The sequence below is a fragment of the Urocampus carinirostris genome, chromosome 6 (genome assembly GCF_059441175.1).
Source record: "Urocampus carinirostris isolate Australia breed hairy pipefish chromosome 6, RoL_Ucar_1.0, whole genome shotgun sequence".
Lineage (NCBI taxonomy): Eukaryota > Metazoa > Chordata > Actinopteri > Syngnathiformes > Syngnathidae > Urocampus > Urocampus carinirostris.
In genome coordinates this window covers 10,467,916-10,493,333 of record NC_142354.1, presented here as the reverse complement: position 1 = coordinate 10,493,333, position 25,418 = coordinate 10,467,916, and the positions used below count along the sequence as shown (strand labels likewise).

Here is a 25,418-nt window from a genome sequence, read left to right as displayed (position 1 = left end):
TCTGTCTTTGGAATAAATCATGTCCAAAGCAAACCAGATCAAGCCAATAATCAACTGTCCAAAAGACCCTTATCTAGTCATTCTAACTCGAGGGAAAAAATATACCAAATGGAAAAACAGGATGGTAGTCTTCCTGCTGGGCCTTTCTGCCTGGCGCGCCTCTTCCGGCGCCTTTGGAATGCCCGTGTGCCCTGAACACTCGAGCCTGACTGGGTCATCAGCTGGGGACCACCGGTCATTGATGTTTCGCTCCTTTAACCCCAAGATATTTCAGATTCAGATTCAGATTCAGATTCAGATCTACTTTATTGTCATTCTAGTACACGTGTATACAGAAAGAAATGTCGATGCATCTGACCCCCACAGTTTCCTTGAATGTACAGATATAAATAAAGTTGTATTGTATTTTGGCTACGTATAGTATTTTACCATAGTGCCGATAGTGCAAGAAGAGTAGCTAACCAGATGTGCAAAATGGGCAGTCAGGTTAACAAGTCAGGTACACAGTAACATTAACACTGTAACAATAACGCTGTAATTACAATAGTGCAGAGAGCAATGTGCAAGGAGTGGCAAGCTATAAAAAACTGCCAGTAGTGCAAAAAGTCAGATTAGCAGCCGTTTAGATTTAAGTTAACTATATGTTAGATTGACCATTTAACAGTCTAATGGCCAGGGGGACTAGACTATTGCGGAGCCTGGTGGTCCTGCACCGCACACTGCAGTACCTCTTCCCAGAGGCTAGCAGAGTGAACAGTCCATGATGGGGGTGAGAGGGGTCCCCGGTAATGTTCTTAGCATGGGATAGGCAGCGCTTCTGGCCAATGTCCTGAATGGAGGGAAGTGTAGTCCCGATTATTTTCTCTGCTGTCCTCGTTACCCTCCTCACACTACCCCAGTCGGTAGCGCTGCAGCCTCCACACCACACAGAGATACAGCTGGTCCGGTGGCAGAGCTATGGTTAGGAGATCTCCCTGCCAACCCCACTGATGCCCTAGGTGTTGCTCAAAGGGCCCCAGCTCCTGTCATTCCTCCACAGCCAGAAGCTGTCCCTTCCCGCCTCTTCTGACAGCTCTTTAGTAGCTCTCTGGTTGCCAGCTCCTGTGCATCCAAGGTCTCTGAGCAGGCAGGAGGTTGAGTAGCCCATAGAACCCCTGCACCCCACCCCCACTGGGCATACTGTAGTTTTCCAGCCCGCCTCCGTGCACTCGGCTGCCAGGTCTAACCCTAACCCTCAAAAAGTTGACTCAGCACTTTTTATTCTGTTGAATCAGCATTTTCCCCAGAAAGACATTCTACTCTTCTAGACCAGAATGACATTGAATAGCAACATCATATTTTACAGTCACTTAAGTAAGTTACCCTAGATGTGAAAAATGCTAAAAAAAAAAGCCTATTCGGCATTTAGTCTGTTGTCTGTGCAGCCCTGTGAGACTTCTTATGATTAGGGCCATACAAATAAATATGACTTGACTTGAAAGATGAAGTGAACGTTGGGTGACATCGACTAGCCTTTACAACTGTCATCCAGTAAATAACGCTTATTTTCCCCCCTCACTCTTTAACAGAAATACGACAAAACTCAAAAAGGTTCGAGAGGCTTCCACCGCCAATTAAATGATTTTTAAGTATAAAACAAGCCGATTAAATAAATGTCAGCTATATTATTTATTGCTTCGTATTCACGGATCTCGATTCATAAAACAAGAAAGGCTACACGAAAAACAACAACAAAAACATCAGGGTTCCCATTTGCAACATTATCCCACAATTCTGTGAATGAAAAGAAGTAGTGGATGTTTTTCGTGTCTCCGGCGGTGTTTCGCGACGGTTCGGTTGGACTCGACTGGGGAGCGACGAGGGCGGGCGGGCGTGTCTCATCGGCGCTACAGGGACACCAAGATGGAAATGCAGGGGCTTGATTTCTCCGATCACTCGCAACATGGCGCCCCTATACGTCCCGACGCCTCGCCCGCGTTTGGGCCACTTTTCAGCTTCCCTTTCCCGGGAAACAGAACCGACTTACAAGCAAACTCGTCTGACTTCGACGACGGCAAAAGAAGAACGAGGACGTCGCCGCTTCGCCTACCGGCCGAACACGATACCCGGGGGTGCTTTCCGCCCGCGGACGACCCAAACGAAACCCGGGACGGCGCACCCAATGAACCGCTTTGGGACGTGAAATCCAACCGGGACGACATAAGGGAGTACGGTGTCGTCCCTACGCCGAATTTGGCCGTTTGTGACCTGGAGGAAAACTCTCAAATGGCGCCGCTGGCGCACAAAGAGGAAGCGGAACCTACGTTCCTTCTTTCGGGGCGAGGGAGTCAAACACCCAGCCGAGCGAACCTGAACCCCTCCGGGTTCGGTGAGAGTACAAACAACGCGCAGGAGCTGTTTTTGGTTTTGAACGTTTTACAGGATGACGGGAACCAAAACAGACCGGAGTCCTCGTCTCCATCTTGGGATAAAATGAAAAGTCAACAGCGACACGACGAAGACCACACTAAAGATTTCGGAACTGACAGTGACGCTCTTAATTGTGGTTCTAACAAACATTTAAATCGGGTTGATACGAAATCAATGGACACTTTTGTGAGCAGCTCTCCCACTGGGGTGGGTTCGGACCACGCTACCGAAAACACGGTTCCGGCGACTAAAAATGGCGACTTTTGTAGTGACGTGAAGACTTTAGGAGAGCTTTCGTCCCAAGTGCGTCACGACCATTCAGGTTTGGCTATTTCGGACATAACATTAAAATATATATCTTGCTATTATTTGGGGATTTTTGTTACTGATAATTGCGTGGTGCCTTGTTTTAGGTGTCCTTTAAAGATGAATGTAGAACATTTTAATGTCCAACTTAGAGACTTTGTTTCCCCCCCACCACGTCTGCTTTTATCTTACTTTTAGCAACGATTTCCGGGACACATAACACATTAGGTAAAAAGAAAAGGGGTGTAAATTGGAAAATGATTTAACGCTTGTTGACATGAAAATGATAATAGTAAGAAAAGGCTTGCTTCAAAAACAGTCCTAACGGCAACCCAAACCGACAAAATATGAAAAAAGAGTTTATTCCAGTCAAGTCGGGGCATGTTTATTTGTGAAACCCTTAATCACAGAGTCTCAAAGGGCCGCACAGCTCAAAGACTATTGCAAACTACGGATTATTATTACACCATCCCCTCATCTAAAATTTACACAAGGGCAAATAATACACATGTAAATGGTCTGCATTTATATAGCGCTTTTCAAGTCACTGAAGACCTTTCAAAGCGCTTTACAATGTGCTTCACACTTTTTCCTTTTACACACTAACTAACCAATAGCAGCATCAGCCATGCAAGGCAAATACCTGCTATCCAGGGCTTAAGGGATTCAGTGTCTTGTCCAAGGACACTTCGACATATAACACGGAGGAGCCGGGAATCGAACCTGCGACCTCTTGATCTCAGGATGAGCGCTTTACCTCCTGTGCTAATGCCACCCAATCTCCAAAGTTGACAATGATGTGAAAACGACATAATGGTCAAAATGACAAACTGGCATCTTAGCAATCTCCTTCACATATTATTTACATAAAATATAGGTTATTCATATGTTATAGAATAGAAGTGTGTTTTAAGCTTAGATTTAATAATAATAATAATTAAAACATTTCCACTGAGGTTGCAGATCGAATCTCAGGGGGAAGAGCATTCCACAGCACCGGGGCCCGGATGAAGAACGCTCTCGGACCTGCGGATCTCTTCTTGGCTCTTGGGATCTCTTGTAGACCAGCATTTTCAGAATGAAGGCTCCAGACCGTAACGTAGGGTGATATGAGGGAGCAAGTCCATGCATGATTTTGTTTACGTATTTATCTATATCTATCAATCAACAGAACCATAAAATCACACCTTAAGCTAACAGGGAGCCAATGGAGGTTAGCTAAATTCGGGGTGATGTGATCTAACTTTCCTGTCTTAGTTAAAGGCCTCGCTGCAGGATTTTGTACCAACTGAAGGCTCTTGATTTTGGACTTCGGGAGAACGGAGACTAATGCATTACAGTAATCAAGGCGGGTGGTAACAAAAGAGGTGGTGTGTGTCGTTTGAGGTGTCCTTAATAAGATTAAAGTATAATACTTTCTCTCTGAAGTATGTGTTAAGAATGCCAATCGAACCCAAAAGCAGCTTTTATAAAAATTGAACTCCACCGTGTCTATCTGTACTTATCTTACTTTTATCAATGCTGTTCGGGGCACGCACCACATTAGGTAGAAGGTAAGAGGGGATGCGTTAGAGAAGGGTTTTATGCTCGTCATCACTGTTTTTTGTTACTGTAGAATGAAAATGGTGAAAGTAAGAGAAGGCTTGTTTCAAATACATTTCAAACTCCAAACCCCCATAAAGATGTGAAAAGAAGAGTTAATTTAAGCGTGTCTAAGAAATGCACGTACGTCAAAAATGAGCTGACTTCGGCTGCAATCAAGGAAATGGCAGCAGAGAGCAACATGCTGTATTTTGAAAATCTGTAAGGCAGCTTTAAAGTCAAGTCATATTTATTTATATAGCCCTTAATCACAAAAATGTCTCAAAGGACTGCACAGGATTACAATGACAAATGTGTGAAATATTTGACCACTAGATGTCACTGTATTGTGTCGTACAAATTAAAACCTGTAAGAGGATTCCAAGAAGGGAAAAAACGACGGTGGGGAAAACTCAAAATGTAAAAAATAATGAAACCAGCAACACCATAAAAAGAAAGATGAAAGAAGAAAAAGGGGAAATAAATATGAAAACCAAAATATAAGGAAAAAAGCAAAAAAAAAAGAAAAATGAAACGAAGAAATTAAGGCCAAAAAGAAATAAAAGCGGACACACACACAGTGTTTTGTTATTTTGAGTAAGCCTTGCAGCAAGATGGCGGAAAAACATGTCAGCTCTCTTTAGTTGAGCCTCATGGTATGTAAACTAAATACAAACTTCCCGATCTACAAACATTTTGAAAATTCCACTTTTATATGATTGTGCATGTAATTTTGCTTAGTTTCTAAATCAATTAATATCAGTGTTCTCGTTTGCCCGCGTCCCTGCGTCCTAGACGCATCATTTTTGCTGGGGATGCATAGTTTCTAATCAACGTGCGTCCCCGGGACGCAACTTTTTGACACAAAATTGTCATTAGTACCTGATTATTTTTTTACAAAGATTTACCGCACTCCAAACTTTTCGTCAGGCAGATCCGCCATTGTTGTTTTGTTCTCGCGGTTCGAGTTTTCGTCTGCACGCCAATCTCGGCCAACGAGATCTCGTTGCTTCGAGATGACGTCATTGTTGTGGTGCTTGTCGTCGAGTTAAGGTGAAAATCAACACAAAATTGGTAATTTCTTCAGTGTCAGTATTAAGTCGAAACATAATGCAGAAAGTGATAACGACGGCAATAATTCTGGCACGAAAAAACAGAGAAATTCTTCAGAAGATCGCGAAGGCAAGAAAAACACGTGCGTTGAAGCGAATGATTCGACGAAAGAAAATAAAAGAATACTCTTAGCAAGAAAAATACTTTTCTCCCATAATGGACTAAATTATATTCCTGGTTACGCTATGAAGAGGATGATAATAGAGGCTACATGTTCTGTGATGCGTGTACCCAGCGTGACAAAAAAAAAGGATTGCATAAATCATTTTGCAATACGAACTTTCAGAAAAGCACATCGGCTCGGCGCAATGACCATGAAAACCACAAATTAGCTATGGAAATTCTGTTGCTACAGGAAGAGAGAGGCAAGTATGAACAGATACGACATCAAAAAGAAGACTTGGCCATGCTTTCACTGCTAAAGATAGTTAAGTGGATAGCAGAATTTTCAGTCTTTTGTATAATGTACAATATTGTGAACTGAAAAATCGGAAGCGATAACTGATTTGTATTACCAATAAACTGTGATGATTAAAACTGAATGAATAAATAGATTTATATTTCATATTTGTCGCCCATTTACAATTTCAATCTCGATAACACAAAATTTTGGGGACCCATAGATCTCAGTTGGGACCCATAGATTTTTGAGCATGCGAGTCCCCAGAACCCATCACTTTTCAGAGGTAAAATGAACACTAATATATATAGATATATCTGGGCAGCACGGTGGAGCAGTGGTTAGCGCGTGTGCGGCACAGTTCTGAGGCCATGAGATCAAATTTTCTGTGTGGAGTTTGCATGTTCTCCCTGTGCTTGTGTGGGTTTCCTCTTGGCACTCCGGTTTCCTCCCACATTCCAAAAACATGCATGTCAGGTTAATTGGCCAGTCCAAATTGTCCTTAGGTGTGAATGAGCGAGTGAGTTGTCTGTCTGCGCTGCGATTGGCTGGCAACCAGTTAGAATAGAATAGAATATACCTTTATTGTCATTGTTACAAAATTGGTTAACATATTGTGACAACGAAATTGGGCATGACACTTCAGTTTTACACATTCACAGTGAGGTATGAGCCAAGAAGATAAAGGAACAAAGGAAGATAAGGTTATAAAACAAGGGGGATAAGGCTATAGTTATAATTTACATGGTATTTACACAAGAAATGTCGGCATGTGGGATGTTACATACAGTGTTGTCGTGATACCATTGGTATCGTAAGGGTTGTGCAATATTGCATTTGGTGCAAAGTCATCATAGTGCAAAAAATAGTCAGCATATGCATTGGTGCAAACATAGACATCATAGTGCAGAAAAAGGAAATGGTCAGACATTGTGCAAGGTGAGCAGTAAACGTAGTGCAGTCAACATGTGCAAGAACATGGACATGAGTACCATTATATTCGTATGAGGTAGTGTTGGCACAAGTTTTCAGTTTTTTTTTTTGTGCAGTGTCTGTTTTGAGCAGTGAACAAACATAGTGCAAACAGCATGTACGTGAGTACCATTTTACATTTGTGTGAGGTAGTTTTTTGCAACAGTTTTCAGTTTTTTGTACGGTGTCTGTTTAGGGTGGTAATGGCTGTGGGGAAGAAACTGTCTCTGAGTCTGTTTGTTTTTGCTTTGTGTGACCTGTAGCGCTTGCCGGAAGGCAGCAGGTCGAAGAGGTGGTGGCCGGGGTGAGAAAAGTCCTTGATGATGTTTTCTGCTCTGCTGAGGTAGCGAGAGCAGGCAATGTCCTCCAGACTGGGCAGAGAGCAGCCGACGATTCTCTGGGCTGTTTTGATGATCCTCTGGAGCTTTTTCCTGTCTGCTGCTGTGCACCCAGCATACCACACCGTGATGCAGTATGTTAGGATGCTCTCCACTGTGGTGTCCCCTGCCCACTGCCTGAAGATAGCTGGGATGGGCTCCAGCACCCCCGCGACCCTACTGAGAATAAGCGGTGTAGATAATGGATGGATGGATAGATATCTATGTATCTATATATATATGTTAATGATGATTTTTTAACTAATGGGTGACTCTAAATAATACATACCGTCACGTTTGAATCTTTATTACTTGTTTACCCTGTAGTGCCATGTTGATATCAATGACAATAAAGATTATTCTATTCTACAGAAACAATGGAAGCCTCACAGTTAATTTTGGATTCTGCTGGAGCTGACGACAACGAAAACGCGAGCAATCTTTGCCCGAGTTCGGACGCCAACGAAAGCTTCTCCGGGAGCATCGTAATCAACAATCAAACCCTAATAGTTAGCATCGAGAACGGAACTTTAACTTTAGCCGCGGCCGCTGACGGGAGTGCTCACCAGGAGGACGATTTGGTCAGCTTGAAGGAATATTTGGGGATGAGAGATGACGAAGATATAGTTCTCCTCAACTATGACGGCGGCACCAAAGCCATCGGGAAGATCAGCACCATGGTGGCTTCTAACCAGCAGGACGAAAGCAGACCCGCTTTGTCCGATTCTGAGATGTCTTCAACGGAAAACGCCCGCGGTAGCTCTCTTCATTCCAGCCCCATCGTCAAGCAGGAGGACGGCGTCCTGCATGAAATAACCGAAGCCGACCTGGTGACCTCGTTGCCTAAACCCACCCAAGCCACTGACAATTCTAGATACGGACCCATGTTCAGGCCGGGCAAGGGGCCGGCGGTTTCTTTCCCCTGCCCGGAAAGAGGCTGCCCGGATACTTTTGAGTCACGGCAAAAACTGAAGGTGCACCTTCTCAACCACGCTGAAGAGCCGCGGCCGTACCAGTGCACGGTGGAAGGTTGCGGCTGGGCTTTCGCCACGTCCTACAAACTCAAGCGCCATCTTCAGTCTCACAACAAACAACGGCCGCACACATGTCACTTCGAGGGCTGCGGCCGAAGTTTTACCACTGTCTACAACCTCAAGGCCCACGCTAAAGTCCACGAGCAGGACGCCGCCTTCCTCTGCGAGGTCTGTAACGAAAGGTTTCGCAGCGCCACGCGGCTTAACCATCACCAGAGAGTCCACTTTGAGCCGCAACGGCCGCACAAGTGCGAGTTCCCAGGTAACACCTCTAAGATTATAGTTCAGTACAGTGGTCCGAAACATTATTTGTAGCACTGACTATATTTTCACGGCCCGGCCCAAGGGCACACATAACCCTCATGGCATGCAGGTACATATTATTTACATTTTCATGTATTTTTAATCAAAGGGAGAGCATTAAAACATAAACACTTGGGATCTCAATAATCCCCCAGGGAGTGAAAACATGCGGATGTTCAAAATTGCATTTGCTATGTTTTGTATGTTATTGCATTTATAGCCAGCCACATGCTTTAATTAAAACATGCTATAAACATAATTTGGACATAAAGACATTCATCATAATTCATAAGCTTAGATATATCATAAACCTGGTGCATTTAAATGCATTCCCCGGGATTTTAGTATTTTTCTCTTTAGGGTTGTGGAGTCAATTTTATTCGAGGAAAAAAAAGTTGCGTGTTAACAACACTACCAGCTAGTGGCGCCTGAGCCCAAATATTAATTTTGCCTGCAAATCACCGACTGGAGGATTGCAGTCTGACAGCAGCTCATGATGCTTGACGGCGATTGCCAGTATTCACAGCGCTTCACTTTTTCCACATTTTGTTATGTTACAGCCTCATTCCAAATTGTATTAATTTAATCTCTTATCTCAAAATTCTACACAAAATACTCCATTATGACAATGCGAAATAGTATTTTTTTTTACTTTTTTTGAATTTATTAAAAATAGAAAACTAAGAAATCACATTTACATAAGTATTCACAGCCTCTGCTTAATACTTTGTTGATCCACCTTTGGCAGCAAATACAGCCTCAAGTCTTTTTGAATATGATCCCACAAGTTTAGCACACCTATTTTTATGCAGTTTTGCCCATTCTTCTTTGCATTAAGTCTGAAGCTCAATCAGGTTGGATGGGAGCCCTTTGTGCACAGCCATTTTCAGATCTCTCCAGAGATGTTCGATCGGATTCAAGTCTGGACTCTGGCTGGGCCACTCAAGAACATTCACGGAGTGGTTCTGAAGCCAATCTTTTGAGATCTTGGCTGTGTGCTTTGGGTCGTTGTCCTGCTGAAAAATGAACCTTCGCCCCAGCCTGAGGTCAAGAGCGCTCTGGAGCAGGTTTTCATCCAGGATCTCTATATATTGCTGCATTCATTTTTCCTTCCATCCTGACTAGTCTGCCAGTTCCTGGTGCTGAAAAACATCCCTACAGCATGATGCTGCCATTACCATGCTTCACTGTAGGGATGGTATTGGCCTGGTGATGAGCGGTGCCTGGTTTCCTCCAAACATGGCGCCTGGCATTCACACCAAAGAGTTCAATCTTTGTCTCATCAGACCAGAGAATTTTGTTTCTCATGGTCTGAGAGTCATTCAGGTGCTTTTCGGCAAATTCCAGATGGGCTTACATGTTCCTTTTACTAAGGAGTGGCTTTCGTCTGGCCACTCTACCATACAGGCCTGATTGGTAGATTGCTGCAGAGATGGTTGTCCTTCTGGAAGGCTCTCCTCTCTCCACAGAGGAACGCTGGAGCTCTGACAAAGTGACCATTGGGTTCTTGGTCACCTCCCTGACTAAGGCCTTTCTTCCCCGATCGCTCAGTTTAGAAGGCCGGCCAGCTCTAGGAAGAGTCCTGGTGGTTCCAAATGTCTTCCATTTACGAATAATTGAGGCCACTGTGCTCATTGGGACCTTCAAAGCAGCAGAAATTTTTCTGTATCCTTCCCCAGATTTGTGCCTCAAGACAATCCTGTCTTGCAGGTCTACAGACAGTTCTTTTGACTTCATGCTTGGTGTTTGTGCTCTGACATGCACACTCAACTGTGGGACCTTATATAGACAGGTGTGTGCCTTTCCAAATCATATCCAATCAACTGAATTTACTGCAGGTGGACTCCAATTAAGCTGTAGAAAGATCTCAAGGATGATCAGTGCAAAAAAGATGCACCTGAGCTCAATTTTGAGCTTCATGGCACAGGCTGTGAATACTTATGTAAATGTGATTTCTTAGTTTTCTGTTTTTAATAAATTCAAAAAAAGTAAAAAAAAACCTTTTTCACATTGTTATAATATTTTGTGTAGAATTTTGAGATAAGGGATTAAATTAATACAATTTGGAATGAGGCTGTAACATAGCAAAATGTGGAAAAAGTGAAGCGCTGTGAATACTTTCCGGATGCACTGTATATGGATAGGCCTCTTGCAACTGAACATTTTGAGTATTTTGAAGTCAAAGAAATATTCATCAATGACTGAGTTATTACTCTTTAAGTTCATGTTCAAATATCGTAAAATTCTATGGAGCGCACCTGAGTATAAGCCGCACCCAGTGCATTCTTAAAGGAAAAAAAATATTTTGTACATAGGAACACAAGCCGCACCTGACTATAAGCCGCATGCAAACATGAGATATTTATAAAGAAATGCGGCGCAAAGAGTTTTAATAATAAGATAAGATAGTCTTTTAATCGTCCCTCAATGGGGGAATTTCTTTTTTTACAGCAGTAAGACGGTGAATAATGAAAAACAGCTAGAATATGATCAGTATAAACAAGTATTTAGAAATATAACATCTATTTAAATATAATATACAGTACCGTAGCCCCTAAACGTTCAACAAATACGTGTCTGTATGGTGTCACCAGTCACTGAAATACGTCATGCCACATATCATTTGAAAGCTTTTAAAATATACTCATCAGAGAAACATCATCATTAGTATGAAACAAGATACCCGAAAACTATAAAGCCAAGGTAATTCACTATTATGTCCCCTGGCCGTCTTCAACTTCTTTAAATGTTTGTGAAAATGGCTTCGTTATATCAAGGACAGTGCATTGCATCCAAACGTGTAAAACATTGACTCCAAAACACACGATAATGCCCACAGATAAATAAGAATTGGCCCAAGACATTTTTTTCTTTGTCTGTTGTTGCTTTTTGTGATCTGTTGTTTCACCACATTATCTCTGTTTACAGACTCTTAAAATTATTCCCTTTCAAACCTTCCCTTTCAATTGACTCACTTCCCATGACGAGAGTCTCTTCATGGTAGTTTTATCTGTCCATAAAACGCGAAGTAACACTAAATTTGCGTCTTCCTTGGCACATACACTCCACCTGTCTCACTCTTACCTTTACTGCTCGGGCACCCCTTGTTGCATAACCCGCAGCGTTGAAAGCTTGGGGAAAAGGTTGCGGCTTATAGTCCGAATTTTACGGTAATATACACTGATATGAAATGTCACCCTAAAGACACATGCCACTAAGGTTAAATATGTTTGTACTTTTTCTAAAATAATACCAATGATAATAATAGTTACAGTATAACACAATAATAAAAAACATCACACCAAGATCATATTAATTCATTTTCTGAACCGCTTATCCTAACAAGGGTCGCAGGGAGTGCTGGGCCCGTCCTAACCATGGTTTTGAAATGTATGGGGAAACCTAAGTGTCCAACGGTATGGGGAGAACATACAAACTCTACACAAGGAGACTGGTTGCTGGAATTGACCCTGGGACCTGTGAACTGTGAGGCGGATGTGCTAATAGCACCACACTCTGATCGCTACATTGAAGTTAAATGCAAAACGTCATGTCAATCTGCGTACCAAGTAATTCAAAATAAAAATTCCTCAAATGGACCAACCCAGCAAAAATCTTTGGGGTGTTATGTGGTCTCTGTGTCTTGTTCTTGACCTAGGGATCCATGCCAAAAGTTTTTCGATAGCAGCAAGTTTGTTGACGTAGTTGACCATTACCCACGCTGACTGACTGTAATTAGTGGCTTTAGCCAATATATGTGCTAAAATCAGGCCAGGGACGACCAAAACAGAGAGAGGAATATGTAAATATCTTTCACATGTTTGAGTTCACGATCCTGTTCTCAAATATCACCGTATCGCCCATTTCTACTCCAGGCTGTGAAAAAACGTTCATCACCTTCAGTGCACTCTTCTCGCACAACCGCACTCATTTCCGAGCGACTGGCACCTTCACCTGCACCTACCCGGGATGTGCCAAGATGTACGACAAGGCCTGTCGCCTCAAGATCCATTTGCGAAGTCACACTGGTAAAGTTAAAACATGGTCCACTTGAACGGCAAAAATCTTTTTTTTTTTTCTTTTATTACTACGCGGCCATATTTAATTCAGGGGGAAAAAAGCGAAAATCTTACTTTGCAGGTGAAAGGCCTTTCGTTTGTGATGCAGAGGGTTGTGCCTGGTCCTTTATGAGCATGTCCAAATTGCTCCGTCACAAAAGGTAAGTAGGCTTGTATTTTTGCTACCTTGTTCCTGTGTCACATCATTTGCATTAGGATCGACCGACATGGGTTTTTCAGGGCCGATATGATTATTGGTATAAGAGGCCGATAACCAATGGATCCGATATTCATTTGCGGTTGAAGCTTGAAAATTGGCACATAAATGTTTAATAGTGCAAAAATAAGAAACAAAGAATATTTCCTATAAATTCAAATAAAACTTAAATAGCCCTTGAAACTTTTTTACAGTCAATTAGTTTCAACACAACTTACATGACTAATCTTTCACTTAAACCCCAATTTAACAGTGCAGGAAATAAAATTAGCCTAAGCAGCAACTCAAATAAAGGTACATAAAAACTTATATAGCTCCCATTTTTTTAAATAAACAAGTCGATACAACTAATAGGATTTAAATGAACTTAAAGCAAAAGTGTCATGATTACTGATTTGACTCGGCTTTGCCCGCTCATTTGGTGCCACCCTCCGCGAGTTCTGATTGGCTCCCTGTCACTATTTGAACTCAGTCCTGTCAATCCCCTGTTGTCAGTCCGTCTGCGAACCTCAGTGTATACTAGGCAAGCCTTTTTCAACCCTGACTCCCACCTGTCCCGTTTTTGCTCCCGTCTGTCTCCGCCTACGACACGTTTTGATCCCGACCACGTCTGCTCTCCCGTCCCGATTTACGACCTGTTTTTGATCCTGACCACGTCTGCTCTCCCGTCCCGGCTTCCTCTTCCTCTTTCCTTTAATAACACTTGTGAGAAACGTAACGCAATTGGGTCCTGTTTCCATTCTGGTCCTGACAGAAAGTTCATTGAAATTTTAGCTCACGAATTGAAAAGTGAGAGCACTCCTTTTTTAGACAGCAGCTAATCAATCAGCCTTTCACTTAACCCTGCTTTTTATGCTCACAATCACAAACACACTTCATTGACAAATGGTATAGTAAGAGCTAATATACCAGTCTCCACCTGATTGTGCTTCCCTAAAACATGTCAACTACACCTTTTAGGCTATCTCTTAATCACACGTGCGCTTTTCTACCATGGCCTTTTTAAAATCTCAATATTATCAGGGGTCTCTTCACAGGCATGTTTGGACTCAGGAGTCAGCAGAGCTGCCACTGTTTACTCTGCTCTTCCTGCTTCAAATGGCTCTGTCCCCAGTTGCTTGTCCAATCACAGCATAAAGCTGTCAAATTCTCAAATATTGGTGCCAACAATGGGCCCGCCTGATAATCAGACTGCCTGATAATCGACCTCTAATTTGCATATAAGCCATGAAAACAAAATGGTTTTAGATTTCAAAACATTAAAATTTGGGTGTTTCCTCCACGTTTTCACCTGTTTATTTGTTTCGAAAATTTTCTGTATTCTTGTATTGTTGAGCAGAAAACATGAAGACGATCGTCGCTTCATCTGTAAGGAAGAAGGCTGTGGGAAATCTTTCACCCGAGCAGAACACCTCAAAGGTCACAGCATCACTCATCTGGGTACAAAGCCCTTCCAGTGCCACGCTGAAGGTACTACAATGCTTCAACTTAGACACATTTGCTTGTGATCGAGAGGCGTCAGGTTCGATTTCCGGCTTCTCCGTGTAATATGTCGAAGTGTCCTTGGGCAAGGCACTGAATCCCTAATTCCCCCAATAAGCAGACGCTGCTATCGGTTAGTCTGTAAAGGGAGAAAATTGTAAAGCGCTCATGGAGGCCTTCATTGACTTGAAAAGCGCTATAAAAATGCATATTATTCATTCATTTCAACACAATGTTTTTTTCTAAATCAAAATTACTCGGAAAAGACATTTTATACATAGCACTTTAGACAACCATTGATACGTACTACAGGTTGTCTTTAAAGGTGGAGGAACATGGCAATATTGTATATTGTCGATAGATGAAGCGAAATAATTATGTTTCTTCTATTTATACAGGTGTTCAAAATATTTTAACCTGTTACCAAATCTTAAAGCCCCAAAATGTAGCGACCCCTATTGGTGTGGAAATACTTCATTCGTTTCAATAAAACACCATTAATTCAAATAAAAAAGTAAAATGGCGTGTACTATTACATTATTTTTTTTAAGACTTGTAGCTTTCGAAACGTGTTTTTATATGACAAAACTTGAAGAACATGACATGTTTGGCAGACATATTTTACTACACAGGACCAAATGAGTTTTGCGACTGTATCATGTCCCGTTTGTGCTTTTAGCACTTAACAGCCACTTACCACACACAGCTAAGCCCAAAAATATAATGGTGTAGTGGGTTTTACATAATTCACCCACGGAACCATTGTTTAGTTAGCGAGTTCCTAGGGGGACTCTTAATTCGGCCGGCTCGAGCCACTCGGGTGTTTGTTTTGTTATTGCAAGTTTAAATTTCATTAAAGCAGCTTTCGTTGGCACCTTTGTTTGACACTCCGCCTACGACTCCCGTCTCTGCTCGCTACAATGGTTACAAAGGCATCTGGTGCTTTTTTTCACCCACTGTTTCCTTCTCAAGCCACTTTTAGCAGCCACTTGGCTGCAAGCTACAGTTTGTTAGTAGCTGCTATATTTTTTTGCTGGCCGTTCGGTGTAAACAATTCAAGTAAACGTTGTTGGTTTCTGTGATACAGGGTGCTCACGCTTGAAAAGATTCAATCTTTTCTTGGAGTTTTTACTAGCTTCTTCTGTTAAAGGCTTAAGTTAGCCACTTACACCAGCTCTTACACACTTCAGCAAGTGGGTCTTTTCAGCTGCTTTTATTCTCACTGACGGTAATTAACATCAGCTTTCATATCTTGTTGCTGGCTGAAAATTTGTAGCTAGGCTTAGGAAATTTGCCTGGCGGCATCCTTAGGGCTTCCTAAGAGCGTTTTCTTCGAATGCAAACACTTCAGCTCTGTTCTAACCTACAGTGACCTCAAGTGATGCAATATTGGAAATTGTCATTTTAATCAAAATTCTTCAACTAGCAGTTTCATGTACATTCTCTTTATATTTTCCTCTAAGGTTGCACCGCCAAGTTTTCAGCACGCAGCAGCCTGTACATCCATACCAAGAAGCACAAGCAGGACACCGGCACCCTGCGTACTCGATGTCCCGTAGCCGACTGCTCTAAGCACTTTTCTTCACGCAGCACACTCAAGAGTCACATGCTCAAGCAACACCAGCTCAGCCCAGGTCAGGAAGAATCAAAATAAAAATCACCTCTATGATGATTTGATTTCTACAACGAGAATACGTTTGCAATCAATTTGGCAAAAAATAACAACAAATATACAATATAAAGACTGATGAAAAGATAAGAAAGAAGAAAAAAAAACTAAATATATATACATATATGAAACGTGTTCGCCTCTAGTATAAAGTATTTACATCTGAAATAAGACTTATACACAACCAGGATATTGTACTTGAACTGGGTGAAATTGCACTTAAAACTATGACAGTCAACATCTCATTGAACAAATCTTCCAAGTTATATAAATTTAAAACCTTTCATGTTACAAAATAATTTAACTTTCCTGCAATAATAAATTCCTCCTGAAAATAAAATACTTATTTTGAATAACTGTTTTAGAAGTAAGTCTCAAGCATCTAAAGTAAACTGTATATAACCGGGATATTGCACTTAAACAGTAAACTTGACAACTGCAGAATCTTCCATTGCATGAAGTTATGGAAACTAAGTCAGATTTGTCGCTGGAGTCATTAATGAGTTTTCCTTAAATCGTCCTGAAAGCTTTTTAGTTTTAATTTTATGCTTATGCTAACATTTAAGGTCCTCAGGACACACTATAAAGTCCGGACTTACATGGCGCACCTGATTAAAAGCCGCATGCTCAAATTTAAGAACGGAATCAATTTTGTCTTTGTACAAGCCTCACCAGATTTTGAGTCATAAGTTTAAACAGCCATAAAAATGAACTACATATTTATTACTGTGCCGAAAGAAAATGCGAATGAGGGCTGTGTCGCGTAATATGAGAGCACTATATTCCTAGACAACAGCCTTAGGGCAACAATACTGTGGAGCATAGTGCCAGATTGCAACATTGTAGTGTGTTGTTGTCATTAGTGCTTGCCACAGTAATGAATCAATTTGCATTCGCTTGTTATCGTTCCTCGAGGATTAAAAGGAAACTCCTGCGACCTGACACTGCTCCCATGATAGGATAATATAAGTGTAGCGTTTTTAATCGATAACATGCACTGCTGTTCAATTCAGATATATAATTTGAGGACTTGATTTGTGGGTGAAAAAACAGGAAATATCGTGATTACGTTGTAAATATTCAATAAGTACTGTCAAACCTCTCGTTTTGCTCCTGTTATTTATTACATGAATAATATTGGCAAAACGTTAACTAATTTCTCTCCAAGGCGTCATAAATGTTTCCACACATCACTGTGGTCTTTTATATTTAGAGAGGATGTGTTGTAGAAAACAGCAGTTTGTTGTTCTTCTCTGCGCCGCCACAAAAAAAACACAAATAAGCCGCACTGTATGCAAGGCCACTGTGTTTGAATGGTAGCAAAAACATTATCAGCCTGTATTTTGGGATTTATGGTATTCCATAGAAAATCCCAATTGTAGATAATCTGCATGAATGTCAATCAAACCTTTTCCAAATATTAAAACTAACTCAAATTTAGGCACTTACAGACAAGTTTTATTTTCTAGATGTGATGAACCGGATGGAGACCACGGCCTCCCTAACCCCAAGCAACGAGCTGATTAGCCCCACTCCAGTATCGATTCCCGGCTCAAGCATCCCCAGCAGCGAGCAGCTGAGCAACTTAGACTTGAGCTCGCTTTTCTCCACCGTGCCGGCAGCCAGCGCATCTCCTGCTAGCAGCAGCGGGATTCCACTCGGCGGGTCTAGCTCCAACCCGTGCGGCGTTTTCACCATGGACCTCTCCTTGGTCAGCTCCGGCATCCTCACCGTCGACTCGTCTACTGGTAGCTTGGCTCTTTGTAGTCCTAACCCGGCACCCTTGGCCCGGCCCGTGGACCCTCTGATCCTGGCCCCATCCATTGAAATGGGCTCCCATCACACTTTGGGTGGCACGGTAGGGGACATCCTACCTCCTCAAGGAACCCTCAATCTGGACGATGTGCAAAGCGTTACCCCAGAGGCCCTCGGGTCCTTGACCTCATTGCCTTTGCAGAGTCCCGGAAGCCTTACGGAATCCTGTCTTCAGCACCCCCTAGGGTCATCAGCCCCTCTCGGCGTGGAACCCGCAACTCCCTTGGCGGAAGCCCCTGTTTCCGAACTGTTGCCCCCGGCCACCAAAATGGGGGAAGAGGGTGCCAAGGGAGGGGGCAGGACTTTACTGGAAAATCAGGTTGGCGGGAAGGTTCTCGCTCAATTTGTTTTCCCTACACGAGGCAGCTCAATCTTGCAGAAGGAGGTTGACCTCAATACCGCATCACAAAGCACTTTTCCGGTGAGACTTATTCTTCTTTTTTGCAAACACAAAAACGAGTGGGCTATAGTCTCACCATATATGTGCTGCAATTGTTAGCTGTGTGACTGCATTTGAACATATATATATACTGCATTTTCCAGAGTATAAGGCACATTGGATTCAAAGGCGCAGACTCAAATCCTAGCAAATTTATGGTTTTTAGGTGCCCCTTATAGCCTGAATAATATGGTAAATATCTTGCTCACTTTCGAATTGCTGGCAAATTTGGGGGTTTTAATTGAATTGAGTTTTCTTTATTGTAGTTAAACATATGCATCAATAATTGACATGACACTCTAGGGTTAACACATAATAAAGACTTAAAAAGAAACAAGATAAAGGACTGTGATGATAGTCACAACAATTTACAACATAGTGCATAGAGACTGGCATAAGTTGAAATAATAGTGCAATGAAAAACGATGCAATAACCTTAAGCCGCAACAAAAATGATTTGCAGAATATATATTTTTCACAGTTTTGCGTGTTTGTTTTTGGTGGTGATGGCTCTGAGGAAGAAACTGTCTCGGACCTCACAGTCTGGTTCACGGTTCACGGATCCCTTAACCGCATGGGTCGTCGGGGCACCAAAGAGGACGCAACTCTGGACAGCCTTCTCCAATGTTGATGGTCCCTGGCCTGTTCTTGGGTCGTGGCAAGGCTGGCACCAGTCAATTCCTTAATGTTGTGGGCCCAGTTCGGTCTTCCTCTCCTCCTGCCCCCTTGGACTGTGCCTTGGAGAATTATCTTGGTCAGTCCTGATCATCTTATGACATGACCATACTACTGAAGTTTCCATCTGCAACACAGTGGACAACAGTTCTTCGTAAGGTCCAATGTGCCCTCTAGTGTTGCGTATCGTTTCGTTCGTTACATGAGCTAAGTAGCTGATGCCTAGAAGTTTCCTGTTGCATCGCATCTCCATGCCCTGGATATTCCTTTCTAGTTTTGCTATGAGATTCCATGTCTTGCAAGCCTAGGGGCAAATGGAAGTAACCAGCACTTGCATGAGTCTGATCTTTAATTTCACTGCTATGTTCTTGTCCCTCTCGGTATGTTAAAGTCTGGCAAGTGCGCCTGTGGTTTGAGTTATCCTGGCCATGATTGTTAGTTAGTACTGACCCCTTTTCTGATATGACAGGTCCAAGATATTTAAATTTGGTGACAGGTTCTAGGTCTCTGTGGTTGATGGTGATGTTTGTAGTGGTACCTTGGGGATTGTTGGTCATTACTTTTTTTTTTTGTGTGGTGATTTCCATTCCATACTGGTTTGATGCCTTGTCCAAGGCAATTGAAAGATCACATTTGTCGCCTGCCAGTCGGGAGATATCATCAACTAAACGGTGTTTAGTGATGTTGTGTCCCCAACATGAAGGTTGTTCCAGAGCTTCGGACACGATCCTTTCCAGGAAGATGCTGAATCAATTTTTAGAGACAATACAGCCTGTCTCACAATGACTGGGGTTCGAAACCACGTTCCACTGGTACCATTAAAAAGTATCGGACTGTTGGCATACAATGTTGTTCAATGGTTTGAAGTAGTTTTCTGGCCCATGTTGTACTTCCCATGGTAGCCTGAAAGGCGGCTTGCCATACTCTGTCAAATGCTTTGAAATCAACAAAAACGTGATAGAGGTTTCTCGGGTGTTGTTGAAACTTCTCACATAGTATGCTTCCCTCCCTGAAACCTGCCTGTGGTAGGGTACCAAAAAAATTAAGAAAAATAAATTCAGAAATGAAATTTAAATAAATATAGGTGGAATACAAATAAACAAGTTATAGATACAAAAATAAAAAAGTGAAACAATAAATCAATAATAAAATTTAAAACAAAATTTATAACAGTTTACCATATAAAAATTTCAGTTCACCACACCTACGTATCTCATAGCCCCCAATGTTTGATTGACATTTTATGCTGATGGCACGTCTACAGCATTTTTCTTTACTGTTAGATTTGTAATTGCATTTGTTTATTTTGTATTTATTCTTGATAATTTTGCGTTTTTTTACATTCATATTTGTATTTGTTCATGTGTATTGTTTTCATGTAATTTCATTCTACATCTGCATTAATATTTTGAATTAATTTTTAACATTTATTTATATTTCAGTTTTTAGTTTGTACGGCGCCGCACAAAGTGTTACTTTACTGCAAAAACAGATCTCTGAAATCCAAAGAGCTAACCTTGTTGACAGCAGAAGTTAAATAGGTGGTGAGTGAAACAAATGTTAATTGGTTATATTTTGCTAGAGTGGCGGCTCAGCGAGGACAGATTACAGAGCGATTCAGCTGGCCAAGAAGAGGAAGCAGAATTGCTCCACAGTCTCTGGTACCTCATCTCGGACTCCCCCAAACTATTTAACAGTCGGAGAAATGAAGCGTTTGCGGTAAACGGAACTTTTTGAATCCAGGGGCATCAGGAACAAGTCCGAGAAAATCCAAAGGTGCGAGATGGACTCCGTCGAGCTCTTGCTACGGTGAGGGAGTGACGCCATCATACGAGGGACTCCATCCGCCGGACTCGGTCTCTGCTGCGCAATTTGTTCAAATCCAGCTCCTTCAGGTGAGGTGGCACCACAAATGGCTCTGCAATTGTTTGTTAGGCCGGCCAGTAAACGGCCAATCATCATCTATTACACTCAGATATTTGTCCCTTACCCTGTTTCTTTCGACTCGACTACCACTTGCCATGCTTGTGTTCATTTGGAACCCATGTTCAAATCATTTTGTTGGGTACATCTAAACCAGGGGTAGGCAACTATTTGGAGTCACCAGCCGCATCAGGTTAAAAGAATTTGGCCTAGGGGCCAATCCTGGAGATCTATACAGTTTTTTATTTTCATTGAATCGGTATACCTACCCGGGAGTCGGCGGAGGTCACTCCCGGGCCGCGCGACGGAGCGAGTTTGGTGCACGCGGCCTTACCCTAATAACGATAAGCGGTGCACATAATGAGATGAGATTTTTTTTTTTTTTTTTTTTTTTTTTTTTAAAGGGGTGTCACTACTTCGCAGATTTTCACTTTTAGCGGGTGGTTTTGGTCCCCATTAACCGGGTCTAATAAAATAATTAAAAAAAAAAAAAAATTATTTTTTTTTTTTTGAAGGGTCTTCGCCACTTCACAGATTTTCACTTTTTGCGGGTGTTTTTGTTCCCCATTAACCGGTTCCAAAAAATAATAATTTACATTTTTTTTTTTTTTTTTGAAGGTGCACCGCTACTTCGCGGATTTTCACCTATCGCGGGTGGTTTTGGTTCCCATTAACCGCGATAACCGAGGTCTTACTGTATTACTTCAGTTTTATTTGTGTACTATTTCTATTGAGGATTTTTTGTAGTATACTGTATCTGTAGTATATTTGTATACTGTATACTGTAATTGTATTTTTGTAGTTTTTCTGTTATATGTCTGTAGTAGTATTTCTGTATTACAGTATTACTGTAGTGCTATTTATATACATTATATTTTTTTTTTTTTCTGAATTAAAGCATAATGATGTATAAGGCCCCTTCTTAAGCACCAAAATTGATATTTAGTTTTTAGTAATTTTGTTGCAGACACACAATGGGACAAATTTGGCACCCCAAAAAACATTTTTTACTTGTATTACATAGCATATTTTCACGACCATAGGGTGCACCATGTTAAAAGAAACTGTTTCGCTAGCTAGTTCTATTTTTAATTTAACACTAGCATACAATTGTGCGTATTCAAACATTCAACGGAAGCAAAACTGAGTTTGGTTCTGGTTTATTTAAGTCGTGATCACAAAGTAAAACACACAAATAAAACAAAAAACAAACAAACAAAAAAAAGAGCTGGTGCACATTTTTTACCAGTAATCCATATCAAACAAAACTGGGCAAAAACCCTCATCCTCTGTTTCTGACCAGAACGTCTGCGCTAAGTCTTCATTAAAAGGTTCACTTACTGTGCCATACAGCCCCTAGGAAATGATGCCAGCTTTTGCAAAAGCTCGAACAACTGTCCCGGCAGAAACGTTAGCCCAAGCGTCGACAATCCATTCTTTTCATTATAATCTGCTTGAAGTTTCTGCGCCACCATAGTCCTGGTCCGGATGGAAAAATGACACATTTTCATGAAGACAGCACCAAGACGATAACAATAACTTTAAAATTACTAGATACACTAAAGCGTTAGCATCCATGAGTTCTTCCACAAACAAGTCACAGGAGAACGCATTCAATTCGCATTTAGTTGGAAACGTGAACGATCTCACAAAAACATCGTATTTCACCCAAAAATGTTTTAAGTCTTCGGCCAATGCTCGAACCTGTGACCTCCTAGTCTTGGGACGCCCAACTCTTATTCCACCGAGGTAGTAAACAGATTTACGTCACTCACCGGGCGCACCTCACGATGGGGCTCGCTCCACAATTTGAAGAAAATCTGAGACTTATGTGCGACTTATGGTCATGAAAATACGACAGTCATTATATTTCCACCATTTTTGTTTGGCGTCCAGATCAAAAAGGCTGACTGGCTGCATGTGGCCTGCCCACCGCTGCTCTTGCCACCACCATTCATCTGCATGTTCCTAAATAACAGAAATGTTGGTGTCATCGTAAAACTTTTTTGTATACAAAGCCAAAACAACGGTGGTTTGTGCTTTGAACGTTTTCAGGATGAGCCGGCCAGCGACAACGAGCTCACCTTTCAGCTCAGTTCCGAGTCGTCTGCCTCCCACTCTCAGCTCACAGTTGACCTTCCTGTCAACATTCTGCAGGTACGCTGCTGATGCTGTTTTTTAATGTTTACATTGGTCATGTTCCGGGGACGTTGTCTTACCATAACTTATAAATTAGGTCTATTTGTCTAATGAATAAACGCATCAATAGAATGGTGATCCTCCATTATGAAAAAAGTCCATGTGACAAGAAATAAATGGATGACTTGACTGCTGGTATGTCTCTGTCTGCATTTGCAGACTCTTAAGCACAATCATTTGTAACATGCTGCTCCTTTTGAATAAAAGCATCAAAAGATAGATAACCATTCATTGTCAAAATATAAGTCCATGCAAAGAGAAAAAAATGAATGGTTTGACTAGCTTATAGCTAATGCTATCACTGATTATTTTGTTTAGGACTGAGATTTGGGCCAAATCATGCAAGAGAATTGCGTGCCTCACTCTGCATCTGCAGACGCTAGGCACAGTAATAAAGTAACATACTTCTCTTTTTGGAGAGAACGTCGTTGGGTGTCGTCCCAAAAAATACGCAGAGAGGAGATATGGCGAAAAGGGAAAGTTAGGATATCTCGTGAAGGCCGTCCTCCCCGGCTCCTCAGCATATCAGCTTGTGCCCTCTTGCAACAACGTCATCCCACGAACTTCATCAGATGCCTACATACTTATCATTAGTCATTATCCACATTCCACAACACTTTTTACGGCGACACCAACCTGAGAATGCCCGATCTCGGGAGGCTAAGCGGGGATGGGCCTGGCTAGTACTCGGATGGGAGGACTTCCTGGGAATACCGGGTGCTGTGTACAGTATAGGTCTTTTGGCGCACGCTCTACTGCGACAGCACTGACTGTACCCCTGCGGTACAGTCATAGAAAATGAATGTTATTATTAGTGCATTCAGCACTTGATTTTCTGCTTGGTTGCTAATAAATCACTAATTACTGTTTTGGGCTGAGTTGTGTGTCAATCCTTGTGCTCACTATCAACCTCTGCCGTGAGGAAAGTGAATTGCGTGCCTCACTCTGAATTTGCAGACATTCAGCACAGTATTACGTCAAAAACGGTGCTGATATTTATGAGCGCACGATGCAAGTGTAGGCAAGGGATGTATATTTTTTTCCTTCGACGGAAAAAGTCACCTTTTTACTACTTTCTTTGCAGGAAAACGCAGTCAGCGCAGAAGAAAACAGCGAGTCTGACAACTCTCAGTTTACAGGAAGCACAATCAATCTACAGGACCTGGAGTGAGCGCCCACACCTTCTTTCCATTCTTTTTCCCCCAACAAATTTTGAATGAACATTTGTTTTTAACTTAAGTGGACTCGAGCACAGTCCTCGCCTGGTTCTCTGTTTACATCAACTGCATCTTTGCCTTCCGGCTACGTGGCTTTCAATTTGCCTTTTAGCCGACATTCTTTTTATTTAGCACAATGTTTACTGTATCCACTTTTATAAGTCAAAGTCATGTATGATTATTTATCTAAATATGTGCTGTTGATGTTGATTTATTTTACCCTGTGCCATTAATTGGTAGAGCCATGCACGGATGAATTAAATGGATACAGGCAATTACGAATTTGTCCTTCTTAACTGAGTATTGATTTATCTGTGCCATTTTCTTTTCAGCAGAAGAGTGTACCCAATCAATGGAGAAAGGTGAGGCAATGAATGAATGAATAAACTACAAACTTCTTTTTCTTTGTATTCATCATTATTGTTTAAAATTGAAATTGTAATGGTATCGTCGGTAGGCAAAAGATGTACTGGATGCATTGTGATCTCCTGACCGACGAAAACAAGAAGTAATGCACTGTGTTCACTTCTTAATTATTTCATGTCTTAGAAATGGGCTCAGGAACCATTTTGACAAAGAGACAATCTTTTTTGTTTAATTTAAGGAGAGCCATACCATATATATCAAGACAAAAATCAGCAGAACAGGCAAACAGCCGCTCTCAAGACAAAAGCTAATTTAAAGTCGCATATTTTTCTCTGTTGTTTGATGATTTGATAGAATGTATGAAATAAGAATAATACCAGAGCCTGTGTCCCATATCAACTAATATATTATTTCAAACTTGGCTCCCTTCCACAGTTACTTGGATCTTGGACTATACCGATATGTGCCATTGCAGTACCTCCGGGAACGGTGCATTCGCAATGATCGCAGCAAGGCTTTAGGACTAGGACCTTAGCTTGGCCTTTTGGCTGAGAGTAAGTGTCCCGGCTCCTAGGCTTTGTAGCGTATTATGAACTGACCGATAACGGATAATGGATAATGAATAACGAAGATAATAATCATAATAATTTCCTTTGTATTGTCATTCTTTGTAACATTGTACACAGAACGAAATGTCGATACACCTGACCCGTTGTAGCGAGCCGATGCAGCCGCAGCCAACAGAGGGCGCCGCCATTTTACCAATGTTATAGAACAATAACCCTTAAAAATCCCTCCCCCCTTCCACAGTTATTTAAGATCATTGAGACTCATTTCAACCTTCATCTTTTCTTTTGTGAATA

At 41.7% G+C, this 25,418-nt stretch overlaps 1 protein-coding gene across 1 annotated transcript; it reads left to right on the top strand.

Annotated features, from left to right (window-relative positions):
• The first annotated feature begins 1,821 nt into the window (after positions 1-1,821).
• Positions 1,822-24,464, top strand: LOC148363781 (zinc finger protein ZXDC). The gene is made up of 11 exons (XM_088337819.1): positions 1,822-2,731; positions 7,531-8,454; positions 12,371-12,523; positions 12,636-12,714; positions 14,110-14,240; positions 15,716-15,886; positions 17,391-18,157; positions 20,433-20,511; positions 20,594-20,745; positions 22,829-22,930; positions 24,057-24,464. Exons 1-11 carry the CDS (start codon positions 1,903-1,905, stop codon positions 24,141-24,143), a joined length of 3,474 nt encoding a protein of 1,157 aa, XP_088193945.1. The 5' UTR covers positions 1,822-1,902; the 3' UTR covers positions 24,144-24,464.
• Positions 24,465-25,418: the final 954 nt, after the last annotated feature.

Bases quoted from the DNA above. Each gene is read 5' to 3' on its own strand.
- LOC148363781 (XM_088337819.1), top strand. From the start codon at position 1,903: ATGGAAATGCAGGGGCTTGATTTCTCCGATCACTCGCAACATGGCGCC. The intron at 12,524-12,635 runs GTAAAGTTAAAA...CTTACTTTGCAG, and splicing joins CCATTTGCGAAGTCACACTG to GTGAAAGGCCTTTCGTTTGT. The intron at 20,512-20,593 runs GTACCTCATCTC...TTTTGAATCCAG, and splicing joins GAATTGCTCCACAGTCTCTG to GGGCATCAGGAACAAGTCCG.